The 13,327-nt window shown below is 39.9% G+C and overlaps 2 protein-coding genes across 2 annotated transcripts; both read left to right on the top strand.

The window, feature by feature from the left end:
* Positions 1-991: 991 nt before the first annotated feature.
* LOC128872572 (zinc finger protein 567-like) lies at positions 992-5,187 on the top strand. Its single transcript, XM_054115410.1, has 6 exons — positions 992-2,191; positions 2,267-3,457; positions 3,541-3,768; positions 3,842-4,192; positions 4,268-4,431; positions 4,504-5,187. Exons 1-6 carry the CDS (start codon positions 1,862-1,864, stop codon positions 4,679-4,681), a joined length of 2,442 nt encoding a protein of 813 aa, XP_053971385.1. The 5' UTR covers positions 992-1,861; the 3' UTR covers positions 4,682-5,187.
* Positions 5,188-6,852: 1,665 nt separating this feature from the next.
* LOC128872581 (uncharacterized) lies at positions 6,853-12,696 on the top strand. Its single transcript, XM_054115430.1, has 3 exons — positions 6,853-7,218; positions 11,334-11,495; positions 11,912-12,696. Exons 1-3 carry the CDS (start codon positions 7,149-7,151, stop codon positions 12,181-12,183), a joined length of 504 nt encoding a protein of 167 aa, XP_053971405.1. The 5' UTR covers positions 6,853-7,148; the 3' UTR covers positions 12,184-12,696.
* Positions 12,697-13,327: the final 631 nt, after the last annotated feature.

Raw genomic sequence — 13,327 nt, 5'->3', positions numbered from 1 at the left:
TTATTCGCTAGAGTTGCCATTTTTATTTTATCATGTATATGTATATATTTGCTATGTAATTGCTGATATATTATCACCACTGTCTATCGCTGTTTCACATTTGCTATATGCGAAACAAATTAACTGAATGCGTCTACAGAAGCATTATTGTGCATCATATTCAATTCAATGATTAAAGAACTAAGTAAAAAACAAACGTATATCTATACGTGCAAGTATTATCAGGTTTTGTAATTGATGCTTGTTATGCAAATACATATTAGCATTTTGTTACTTCCTTTAAAAAACACTCGTGTATCGATCATTCATTTAGTATACACAACGTGAATACTTGTTAATTAGGATGATCTGCATTTGTTATATATACAAGATGTAATATTTCGACTTGATATTTTATTAAAATTTTATTAATATTATTTTGACATTGATAAACGAACCATTGAATGCAGAGTAAAATATGTTTCGCTAGGATTTAATGCATTTCTTTCATTAAGCTTTCACTACATCCTGTATATAACTTTAAGACGAAGCGTTAGGAAAACAATTTGTTAACTTATTCTCGAATGTAATATTTTTATATAAAAAATTATTTGTTACATTAAGTTCTTAGCTTTCTATTTTTTGTTGTTTTAAGTAACAGGAATTTCAATAAACTTTCCATGCAATGATTCAAGACTTGTAAAACATGAGATTGTAAAAGTATCGGCAAGAGCAAATAAGTGATATGCATATATATATTTATGTTGAAATAATGTAAATTTATACAATAAATTAACGTTCAACAAATTATTACAGAATTTACCCTGTAATTTCTGTAATCGTTAATCAATTTTATTCAGGTACAGAACTGGATGAAGTCTGTTTTTTTTTTAACTAATATCGATTGCTTATCTCTGTTATCATTTGTACATAGATTTGGAACTTGGACGAAAAAACTCGAAAGAAGATTAAAAATATTTTGAAAATTTAAATATTTAAAATAAAGCAAACGCGTTATGCTGAAGCCCGCGCGATGGACTCGTGGATTCAAATCGACCGCGTCTCCCATTACCTGATGTGATTCTTGTTCGACGATCAATGATCCTGGCCACGCCATTAATATCGAGCATCTTCGTAAAATCAACAGTTTATTATTCTTTCTTTTTTTTTTTCTTTTCTTTAATTGCATTCCGTCACGTTCGTCGAAATATTAGCGATGCGTCGTGTTTGTCACAATATAGACAGATAAAAAGAAATTACTCAAGGACTAACGTACTGAATCATACGCGCGGCGATAATGCGTAAGGCTTCGAAGGGGATGGCTTTTCGAGCACTGGAATAGTTATCAAAATACACAGCGACCGCATAAGGTGTCGAGAGAAAAGAAAAAAATGCGAGCTCGACGACTGGAGACAGATCGAAGGTGCATATGTGATAGACAACAGTATTAAGCAATATCCATGCACATAAGCGGTTACGTGCGGGAACCGGTTCTCTCGAATCGTTACACTTGAAAGGCTAGTTCCGAACGATCGAAACATCGTAAGGTGAAAGTATTAGAATGATAAAAAGAAACATTCGGAGTACGCAGATCGAAAATTTCCCGCTGAAATTCGGTCAAAGGCACGTGTAACGTGGCTACGAGGAAGATGCAGGCGTCCTTTAATCGCGATTTTGAAAGTGAGACCAATGTTTGTCCGAAGCTGCTAGCTAACCTAATTCGAGGCTGATCGTGTATCGCGATCAGAGTCTCTGGCGCGAACGTGACTGCGGAAAATAAATTTGTATCGCCCATCATTGTATAAACGTTCTCTCCTAACCATCTGAAAAAGTCGTAAGGGGCAGCAGTTTCGAGCAGTTTTGTACCAACAACTTGTTTACAATGGCTATACCCAACAACAAGTGGGAGAATGCTTGCAGACTATGTTCGGAGGAGAAGAACGAGATGCTGTCAATTTTCGGTAACGAGGGAGTGCAACGTAAAGTCGCGCAAAAGTTACGCGCTTGTCTGCCTGTCTTAGTGTACAAAACCGATCCACTGCCAAAGCAAATATGTCAGTTCTGTGCTGCAAGGCTGGACGATGTTTACGAGTTTAGAGAATATTGTCTGAGCGTTTATAAGAGTATGCACTTAAAGTTATTAACATATAAGAACATCGAGTCTGTTCAGATTTATCTAGATGCAATGAAAAACTCGCCCGATCCTTGTCAGGTATATATTCTTTCGTAACTACTCGATCATATTAAATCAACTTTAGTTTCAGTTTTGTTCGTGTACAATTTCCAGGCCCAGCTATGGAGGGAAAAGTCGAGAGCACCGCCACCTTTAGTACCTTTGCCAGCCACACTGCCAGTCGAATGTCCGTCGACGCCGACAGATATTGGTCGAGAACATCCAAACACTTGTATCGAATCATTACCCGAATTACCTTGCGAAGTAGAGATCAAAGAAATGAATACAGAACCGATATTGGAAACTGATGTTAATATGTACGAATCGCCGAATATAAACAGCATAGAAAGCGAGTTATATAAGACAGACGCGATAGTAGATGATAATACAAATTCGTTAAAAGGTGAGAGTACAGATTCTCAAGATGAAGTAGAGATAGAGAAAGAAGAAAAACGGACGAGTATATTGGAGCAGGTATTGATGGGTAGAGTAACAATGAACGATAGAAAGGACTTGAATTCAAAGGAGAAGCTGTCTTCTAAGTGGTGGTGTGCTCCTTGCAATAGTTACTACAAAACAAAGGAGGGCTTAGTGAAACATATGCAGTTACATTGTCCAAGAAAGTACACGTGTAGAAAATGTTCAATGTGTTTTGAATTAGTAGAAGAGTTAGCTAAACACGAAGCCACTAGTCACTTGAAAGTGTCTGTAGATTTTTATAGAAGCGATAAAGATTGCGATCAATGCGATAGACAATTTGTTAGCTGGGAAATGTTGAAGCAGCACAGGTTACGCGATCATTTGGCCGAAGCGATCGAAATTGGTACCAATACATGGTGCTCGTTATGCAATAGATTTTTCCCGAACGTAGAAGATTACGAAAATCATACTCAATTACACGAAGACAGTAACAACACATCGATGAAAGCAACCCCAGCGACGGATCAACAATCGGTTGCGCTTTCAAAAATTGAGGAACCTCCGAAGGAAGTAAAGAGAGAACATTTTGTAGAAGCTACCAAATCGCTTACATGTCCTACTTGTGGAAAGGTCTGTACTCAACAAAGCGCATTGTCGAATCATATGCGTACCCACGAACCTAAGAGACACAAATGTGATATATGCGGACGATCTTTTGGACTTCTTATACGTTTAGCAGCACATAGAATGAGCGAACACAGCCAACAGCCTACGATGTCCCCTGTAACGGGTAGCGTTGAACAAGAGGAAGCATTCAATGCTGAGAGAGAAGCCAGAGAAGCTCGAGACGCGAGAACTCGTGCAAGAACCAGAACTTACTGGGAGGTTCGGTTATACCTCTTTAGCTGCATGCTACTCGAAGACTCGACAAATTTATAATACATTTATTTTAACATTGTAATTTGTAGGCAGTGGAAAGAACGGATATTCCCAATCAAGAAGAACCACCTCCAAAAAGAAATACCAATACGTTTAAAAATGTAGCAAGATGTGGAATATGTTTACAATGGTTTAGCGATCATACCACGATGTTAACTCATTTGCAAACACATTCAGACAACAATACTTGTAAGAATTTTACTTGTCACATATGTAAGAAATCTTTCAAGGAAAAATGGCAATTATTTAGACACGAGGTATGCATCAATTGCACACGCTTTATTTTTATTCATCTTTACGTGTTTTTTAATATGTTTTATTTAATAACAGATGTCTCACAAGCGTAACGAGTCTGTACCAATGTATGTATGTAATGTATGCAATAAATCATTTGTCGACAAGAATACATATAAAATACACCAGAAAACGCACATCGTTGATAAAACATATCACTGTTCAAAGTGTAACAAAATATTTTTCAAAGAAGTGTCACTGTTGACGCATCAATGTACACCGGGAGGTTTGTTCGGTAAAAAAGGAGTTGCCTCGAAGTCGTTGCAAAAATCTGGATCATTGAGTACAGGTAAAAGGTACAAATGTTCTAAATGCGATGCATCTTTCAATAGTTTTCAATCGAAGAATTCTCATATGAGAGTGCATATGGAAGGATCGCATACAACGGTAAGTTTCATGGGATTTCCTTTTCGAGCAATCAGTTACTCGTTACATTTAAAATCTTTTACTTTGTTCGCATAGGTACGAAAACATGAAGTACAAGCGGAGGTGGAAGAAGAAGCTATGCCAAAATTAAGTCCTGAAACATCGATGGAATACACGTTACCTATCGAACCGAAAGTGGAGATAAACGAAGAAAGTACACCAGCCCCCGTTAAACGAACCCTTATTAGGACAACTGGCGGGTAGGAGTTGAAAGTTTGTTCACAATTGTGACTTTTTCGCCTCTAATACTTTTATTTCTTTTTATTTTTTAGATATCGGTGCGGGGTATGCCAGTCTCCATTCGTTTTACGGGAATTAGCAGTCGCACATTTGAGATCTGCACATCCTCTGATGCCGTATCAATGCCCATATTGTAAAAAACGATTCACAACTCAGTACACGTTTACACATCATATTAAGACAGATCACCTTGACGAGCACGAGAATTGAATCATACGAGTTACTAGTAGCTCTAATATGCCAAACAGTTCTTGTACCATAAAATATGCCTCGAACAGGAGGCAACTTTTGTTCATATACGTAACATATAAGGTGATCTTATAGAATAATCTGTACGATTATTTTAATATCTTGAGAATATATTAACAAAGATTGTTGATACAAAAAAAAATGTTTAGTTGAAAGGAGAGGGTTGTCATTGACTGTTCTTTCTAAAAAAAATATCGTTTCTACAACACGACGATCACCTATGAACCGCATATGTCTCTGGCCAACATGTTTTTTAATATTTTCTCAACCTTGGGAAATAATCGAGTTGGTTTTTTTTATAAGAATCATCCTATATACAACAATTCTCGGTTACACACCGGAGCTGCGTTGTTTTATAATCTGGCATACTAGTTCCTGATCAAATAATTGGCCTTAAACATTTTGTAGTTCTATTTCGTGAAATACGAACAAAAAAAAATATATATATATATATATATATATATATATACACACACATATATATACATATATAATACATTCGTAAATAAATATAGATTGTTCTGAATGAGATATACTTTTTAATAAATTTTAAGTATCATTTATTATAGGAGACTGGATAAGATTAGTACTTATACTGAACGTGCCTGTTTAAGTACTGTGTCATAACCCTGCATAAATTTTTAGACGAATTGATTTGGGAATTTCGAAAAGAGAAAATATCGTATTAGATATCGTATATCTCGTTAGCGAATAGTTACGACGAACGATATAGACGTGTTACCTGTTTGTATATTCGTTAGCATCGTCCATACATTCCTTTTGTTTAAAAAAAATTGAGGTTTTAAAATAAAAAATGATCTTTCAATCGTCATCTCATAATAACTAGATTGACTTTGTGTATAGAAACTTAGGGATTAATAGTCGGCAAGTAAATCTGTAATCGCGCTGTACATTTTTATCATTATTTTATTTTATATATAGTGTATTTACAATAAAATCGCTGTCAAGAAAAAAGCTCTGTACGCTTAATTAAATAAATTTTTATTACAGAACGAGAATATATACTATCGCGAAAATCGATCTAGTATTTCGTCTGTTGTAGAAATCGGCAAGAGTAAACACGTACATCTTAAATCGTATCAACGGTTATTGTTTCTTTAATTTTCGTGTATACTTTGCTATAAATGTTCAAAGGTGCGATCGATGAAATTTGAATATAGTATCTGGAACCAGTAGCAGATGGCGATGCAAGTATCTACGTTACGTTTACATGCGGTATGTGAGCAACAAGCAACTATTGTTTCTAACAATAGATCGTATCCCTTTAATTCGCTAGGTGAACGAGTAGTAAAATTATTATCGAACCGATAAACGTCTATGGTTAATATTCCTTGAATTCCGTAGTTTGTATTCACTAGTAAAATTCATCGCTACGCATACATGTATACATATGTATTTTCTAGGTCTGACTACATCACCGTTCGCTACTGCAAAGTGTCCGACTATGAGCTATCGGTACTACTCGTGCGACAATTTGCAATCAGAATGTTTACAGTGACATCAGATATTGGAGGACGTTTTAAATTCTAATACTACGTCTGGAATGTTTGTATTCGATGCTGCGCAGAAAATTACAATCACTGGTATCGGCAATCGTTGAAGCGGTTATATAATTTTCGACTTTATCTTCACTCTAAACGAACGAAAATAAAGTAATAACATGGTACCAGTTACGAAGAAAGCAGCAATTCAAATGACAACATTCTCTCTAAAGATACGTCTAAATAAAGGGTAACAAGTTGAAACGCATACTAATCGAAATTCTCGTAGTCAAAGCGAAGCGACAGATTTGAATTTTCAACCCGAAATTGTTGAAACGTTAATTTTCGAAGTGTTTTCAGTGAACGGTAATGAAATGTTTTTTTTGTTTTCTTTTTCTGAATTAGACGATCATTGTAATATTCGAAAAAAGAAAGGAACGGCGATAGCGAAAATCAGGGTAAATATATACCTGGCTGACGAAAGTTGGCTCGAGGGCTGGGGCGGGGTACGGCGGTGAACAGCGGGTGCTCGTAAAGCGCATGGAAAAACCAGAGGGGGGCAGATCTGCCGCATAGCCGACGGAAACTCATCGGATTCTCCTCAGACGCGACGCGTCCGCGATCACGCACGGTGCACCACGCGAGAAAGAAGAAGGTTCCGTTGCGTTCGTTCAGTCATTTCGGACGTGAGAAACAGGGAAGAGCACCTTGGTCGTCGATCGAGCACTGCCATCGAATAAATTCCCGCCGATCCATCTTCTTTCACTGTTCGATTCTCATTACGGCCCCGCGACACGAAAACTAATCAACCGATCGGACCCGCCGATTGCGTGCCAACTTTCCATGCAGCGAGGGTGGAGGCAACACGTCCGAAGTGACTGACTGCAACGCGATTGGCTGAAACACATGATCCGGTGATTGTGATCATGATTGCAAACCGTCTCACTCCGATCGTCACCCTCGTCCTCGTGGTCCTGGTGTCGTCTATCCATCACGGTGAGTGGGACTTGCACCTATCGTTTCAATCACGTTCCACTCAAACAAACCGCTATCAGCCAAATTCATTCGACTCGTACACGCGGAATTTCCTACATCTACGAACTTGTAATTACTATTACCAATATAGTATAATATAGTATAATATAATATAGTATAAAGCATTCATCTAATACTCTATTAGTTCTCGTTGCAACTTTCCGTCGTTCGTAGTAGTCATTCAACGAATACTCTAATATTTTGCGAGAAAGTCGAAAGCAGTTTAGGACGTTGGCAACTTTTAAAATATGCGTCTCTTTCTAGCTCGTATCTTAAATTATAAGAAAAATGAGAGCAGTTTCTTCGGAAAACTGGTATGAATCGAACAAGATATACATACAGTTATTTCGTTACGTAACAGTATCGCTGCAGAAATCGCACTAAATCGAGGTAGTCTATTTAAAAGTTGATTTCTGTTGGTCTTGAACCGGAAAGCTCGTCGATGATTTTATCAGCTAATTTGATGTACGATCGAACCAGCGAATCGAACGAACTTTGTCGTTGATTTCGTTGACTTTTCGAAAGAGCGGCGCACGTTGCAGCGCAATGCGGTACCAACTAGAAAAGCAACCATCTATAGAGGAGTGGAAATGATTCGATGTGTCCCATTGATCCTAGCACGGATTTCGCAAGGTATATCCCGATTTTTTGTAACACGGACGCCAGAGTTAAAAAGGGGATGAATGAAATAACGAAAAAAGGGCCAACTGTCGCGATTCAGTGGTACTCGGACCGATACTCGCGTTCATGGCGAATCCTTTGAGCGCGAAATCGTTCAGAATCGATGGGCCACTTGTCTTTTGCTAGGCGGAAGTCGCGGTAAATGATTTCGGAAACGGAGACGGAATATTGATTTCGGGTTACATAAAGACCACGATTTGCTCTAGAAATGTTGTGGCACATCTTCTAGTCTTACTTAGATAGCAAAAGATATACAACATTTTCGAGTTAAAAATTTTCCAATGGAAAAGCAACGGACAGAGAGAGGATGTTTTATCTTTTATCCCGTTTAGATATAATTAGTTTACGCATTTCTGATCTCGGGGTATGTAAAAATGATCGGAAACGGGGACAATTAGTGCAAGACGGTGCCGTAGAGGATTAGCAGTGGTGTTCCAGATGTTCGTCAGGGAACTCGTACGATGGTAGCATTTGTAGTACTTCCTCGGTGGTTGGCTACAACCGAGTTGTACCCAATTTTTAAATCGAATCTCATTATAAAAGTAAATCGCGCGGAAAGAAAACAGGTCAACCGAAGTTAGAGGCTGCGGTTCTATCGGTCGAATTACTTTTAGTACATTTGGTACTTTGATTTACAACAAGTGTCGAGTAAAGAGCGTCGAAGATGACACCCTCGACGACTCGGGGCGTTGTCTTAGTTTTCGAGATAACTCTGTTCCGACGTGCACTAGAATTGTTTCTATTAGAATGTAAATGTGATAGAAAATGAAATATCGATGCTTGGATGTTGCCCGGTAAACTGTTTGTATTTCACGGAGAAGTATAGCCATAGAAGTTGATCCTATTAACAAAGAGAGCAAGTTTCAGGAAACTTGGAAGCACTGCGGCGGTACGAAACGATACAAAAGTATCGACGTTTCGTAACAAGCACTATTATATGTACTATCTTTGCAAGAATGCGATCGATAGCGCTTGTACGAATGAAAGAGTAACTGCTTTCGATTTTGTTATTTGTTCGATAAAGATTGCAATCCGAATTTCAACGAATACTAATATTACAATATAATATTAACTGTATTTCCGCCCTAGGATAGAGACACTAATTTCTTATACAATGGGTATCCAAGTGAAAAATACATATGTTTTTCTTTGTTATACAAAGCTATTGTTCAGACGTCCAAATAATAATCGTCGAAATGAAGTTAATGTTGATCGAAAGTGTCAAACTATGAGCGTGACGTAAGCGATGCGTGAATCGTTATAGTGTGACCTTAAAGGAACAATTTCACGGTGCAGATCAAGTTAACGGGGGATGTAATATTCGTTTACGTTAATTGGTAAAGAAAAGTATGGATAGGAGTCTCGGCTAAGCGATGGATAATTTGTATAAAAACGATTATTATCATAGATTGTTGAAATTTCGAATTTTTGGTTCATAGAACCTGGCCTCCGCGAGGGTTATCGAGCGACCCACTTTCTCCCCTCTCTCCCGCTGCATTCTCTCATACTCTCCTTCACCGAATTCTATTCTCCCTGCACCGCGTGGTACCGTGACCAAGGGGATGTTTCTCGTGTTAACCTTGGCTTATCGACGAAATTTTAATAAAATCTGCGTCGCTGTATCGCGTCTTTGCAAATCCTGCATCTTGGCCCCCGTTTACTCAAACTCTACGCCCTCGAATCAGTCGCGAAGCGATCGTGTTCCTTTATCTTTGCGCGCGCGCGCGCGCGTGCAAATTGCATTAAAAGACGTAATACCGTAGACATTTTTATACGAGTTGCGATTCTTATATTCTGTGCATAGACAGACACACTCGTGTATGAATATTTCGTTAAATGTACCCTAAACGGTTAAACGATCGCGATAAAAGGATGTTCGAAGGAGATTTGGCCGCGATCGCGGGCGTATTTGTGTCAACGAGAAGACCGAGCCCGGCCGAATCCTTCGTTTTCAGTTGCTGTCGATTACATAAGGATCCGCAATGTCACGCAGAGCTTGTTGGTTCCTCACGCGATTCGCCCCTACCGTCTGCCACCCCAGCCGGCCTCTGGCCTATTTACCGCTGATCGAACGTCTCGCGTGGTTTCAAATGTCATTGAAGAGAGTCCGTCCACCTACACTCCTGATCAATGTTTTCACACCTCTATCGTTGAAGCAGTACAAAGCCTTCCAACTTGAATCGGCGGCTTTCACCGCGGCTCTTCAGCTTGTCCTCTTTAATCGACCTGCCAAGGGATCGTTTCTTGCGGAGATAAGCAAAACTTCCGCCTACGAATGAGAATATGGTGCGTGCGGTTTGTTTGCGAGGTTTATTCGATTATAAATAGAGGAAATTGAAAGCGCGAGTAATTGATAGGAATCGATCGAATTGTCGTAGCTATAGGTTGCCTAGGTGTTTGGACGCGATAAAAGTTTGATGCGCGAGTGATTAACAATACCGGAAACGTCGGGCCAGACGGCGGGACGGCGGAACGGCGGAACGGCGGGACGGCGGGACAGCGGGACGGCCTGCAGAGTTTGCTCAAGGTCAGGGTGCCGAGCATTCCGTTCCATATTTCCATGCGCGGCGGTCGGTGTTTAAAGAATCGCGAGCTCGATGTTATTTACTTGTCAAGTCTCTTAAGTAACGAATATTCCTTCCGCGGGAACAGCTGAAAGATTGCTTTCCCTTCGAAAAGTTCAAATTACAATTTAATGCGCATACAAATGAAGAAAATATGTGTAAATGTATTTCGCAATATATCCGACCGGGAATGTACGTTTCAATCGTGCATAAGTAGTCCCATTTTCCCGCGAGTGTATCAGTAGGTCATCGCGCGTATTGCTCGGGGTCTTCCTGCTCGATATCAGCTGGTGCTGTAACTCTGTTGGGAGGGTGAATGGGGTTGCGTTGTGACGTCACAACGCGGCAGGGTCGTAGCCAATCGCTGACATTTGGGTAGACCGAGCGTGAAACGAACCCTCAGACTTGGCACGTTCCTTAAAAAATCAAAGCACCGTCGCGCGCTCGTTAAATGTTAAATTCTTAGAAATATTATTTATGACAAGGCTAACGATAGTACACATTGGTGGTCCGTTCGCGAGTAAACTGTAATACGCGATAAAGTCGAAACGTGGCGAGACGATTCGTCCAACTTTTAACTTACCCATATTCTAATGTCTGTATAGTCAGTCTAAATAGTCTGATGTTTCAACATTGTACCATGCTGTAAATACAATTACGGCAATGTTCTCCCTTTCGAACTTTCCGTCCAAGCTTCCCGCAAACAAGAAAATTGATACGCTTGTTTAAGGAGGTGGGAACGATACGCGATGTAAAGCGGTGTTAGATCATCGAAACTCGGCGTCAATTTCTTTTGTAATCGTCGGTAAATAACTTGCGCTTGTTTTCCAGGTGAAGCAATAACATGCTACCAATGCAACAGCGAATACGATCCAAGGTGCGGCGATCCATTCGACCCGTACAGTCTTGGAACCGTGAATTGCAGTCTTCAGCCACGGCTGGAGCACCTAAGTCATCTGGAACCTACCATCTGTCGAAAGATCAGCCAAAAAGGTACATAGAAAAAAGTGAAAGTGAACCAGTATACATATCGTTCGTATTCGTACTTGTTAGCGAGCAAGTATAAACGGTTGGTTGCCTGCATTGCGGCGGCCTCGTACCCTAAAACTTTCAACCCCGACATCCACTTGGAAAAAGTACGCACGCGTGGAAGCGTGTCCCTTCACACTCGCGACAACGTTAACAAAAATTCACGAGACCGCGTATCATTTCCTCGAACAACGCTTACATAATCGCCTTCGCATTCTTCTCCGCCTGTCCTCTGAAAGTTTGCGCAGGCGATGTCTGCTGAACGGCGCCATCTGCACCCCCGATTCCAAAATATTACAGTTTTATTCTCATTTATCAATATCTGTAGCAAAGGTTTGATCTCTGACCGTAACCGTGTGTAACTTTGATCGATTTTCCAGTGTACGGGAAGATCAGAGTTGTCAGAGGTTGCGGATACATCACAGACGAGAGGGACAATGCCGAATGCGTGAGGAGGTCAGGAACTCACGACGTTCAGGTGTTTTATTGCTCATGCACCGGTGATCTCTGCAACTCGGCTGAAAGCCATACGCCGTCCTTCTTACTGCCGTTGACGTCTCTGTTCACGGTCATCCTCGCAGTGCCGAGCTTCTTTCTTTCGTACCCGTTCGCAATACCCGTCTTAACCTCCCCGTACTTTTCCATAGCCTAAAGTATCCTCGGCCATCAACGGACGCAACACTCGACGCCTAAACCGAATCAACGATTCGATAGAGAGTGTTGGAACTGGACCCAACTCGTTTTCGTTTGCTGTTTAAACGACGTTTGCGAAAGGTCTTGGATCGCGATCGATTCGATCTCTACAGGGGGGATCGTCTGAAACGATAAACTCGGGTCACGCGCTGAATCGATCACGAAAAGAAGATCCAAGCTGTACCGTGCTTATGTGTATTACGTGTTAAAAACTTGAACATTCTTTCGTTTCTCGTTCTTTTGCCGATGAAAAGTAAGAAAAAAAAAAAAAAAAAAAAAAAGAAAGAAAGAAAGAAAGAAAATACAGCGTGACTCGGAGCGATCGTTAACGAGTTGGTTAACCAGTGAGAGCCACCGATGTCGCTCCTATTCTCGACAGTAGACACTCGATCGAGAGAGTGAAAGAGCACAACACGCCAAGGTAACGGATTCGGGATTCCAACGATTCGCAGAAAAAGAAAAAAAAAAGAAATACTTGTAGTCGAATAACAGAACAGTAGTCGTAACGGTGATACAAACTGCCAGAAATACGCAAGAGCGTACTTGAGTAGTACATTTCTTCGACGAAGATTGCAATGAAGAGTTGGAGAAAACAAAGTGGACACATACACACACAAACACGGCCTCCGCGTGAAACCACTCCGCGTCTCTCGCATAAGCGTAGAAAGTAAATAATTGAAATATCTACGAGAACTAAAACCTCGACGATATATATAATGAATAAATAAATATATATATATATATATATATATGATATATACATACATGAAGTAGCGACATTGCGAATACGTTCGCATGTTTGTGCGCTGCTGCTGAACAGAGAAACAAATGTATATTATATTTTATTGGAAGAAAGCAGACATGGAATTGCACGCAAGAAGGATATTACAGCTTATTTTTAGAGAAATAACATCGGGTCGCTTTCGTGAACGCGAGTTATCGCGACAAATATATCCGACCGGAAATGTACGCGGGACTATCGTCCATGAGTACATGTATATTTTGTATTCCGTCGACAAGAACGATATAAGAGGATAAGAAAACGACGATTTCGACGTTACAATCGCGACCCATGTTCCGCTGATTTTTGCAATAAAATGCTG

The sequence above is a fragment of the Hylaeus volcanicus genome, chromosome 2 (assembly GCF_026283585.1).
Source record: "Hylaeus volcanicus isolate JK05 chromosome 2, UHH_iyHylVolc1.0_haploid, whole genome shotgun sequence".
In the NCBI taxonomy this organism is placed as follows: Eukaryota; Metazoa; Arthropoda; class Insecta; order Hymenoptera; family Colletidae; genus Hylaeus; species Hylaeus volcanicus.
Note: the sequence above shows the minus strand (reverse complement) of the source record. Positions and strands in the feature narration are given on the sequence as shown.

What these genes read in the sequence shown, in the direction of transcription:
- LOC128872572 (XM_054115410.1), top strand. Translation starts at nt 1,862, where the DNA reads ATGGCTATACCCAACAACAAGTGGGAGAATGCTTGCAGACTATGTTCG. An exon ending in ACTCGCCCGATCCTTGTCAG is followed by an intron (nt 2,192 to 2,266) that starts GTATATATTCTT and finishes TACAATTTCCAG; the next exon opens with GCCCAGCTATGGAGGGAAAA. An exon ending in CTTATTAGGACAACTGGCGG is followed by an intron (nt 4,432 to 4,503) that starts GTAGGAGTTGAA and finishes TTTATTTTTTAG; the next exon opens with ATATCGGTGCGGGGTATGCC.
- LOC128872581 (XM_054115430.1), top strand. Translation starts at nt 7,149, where the DNA reads ATGATTGCAAACCGTCTCACTCCGATCGTCACCCTCGTCCTCGTGGTC. An exon ending in GGTGTCGTCTATCCATCACG is followed by an intron (nt 7,219 to 11,333) that starts GTGAGTGGGACT and finishes CTTGTTTTCCAG; the next exon opens with GTGAAGCAATAACATGCTAC. An exon ending in TCGAAAGATCAGCCAAAAAG is followed by an intron (nt 11,496 to 11,911) that starts GTACATAGAAAA and finishes TCGATTTTCCAG; the next exon opens with TGTACGGGAAGATCAGAGTT.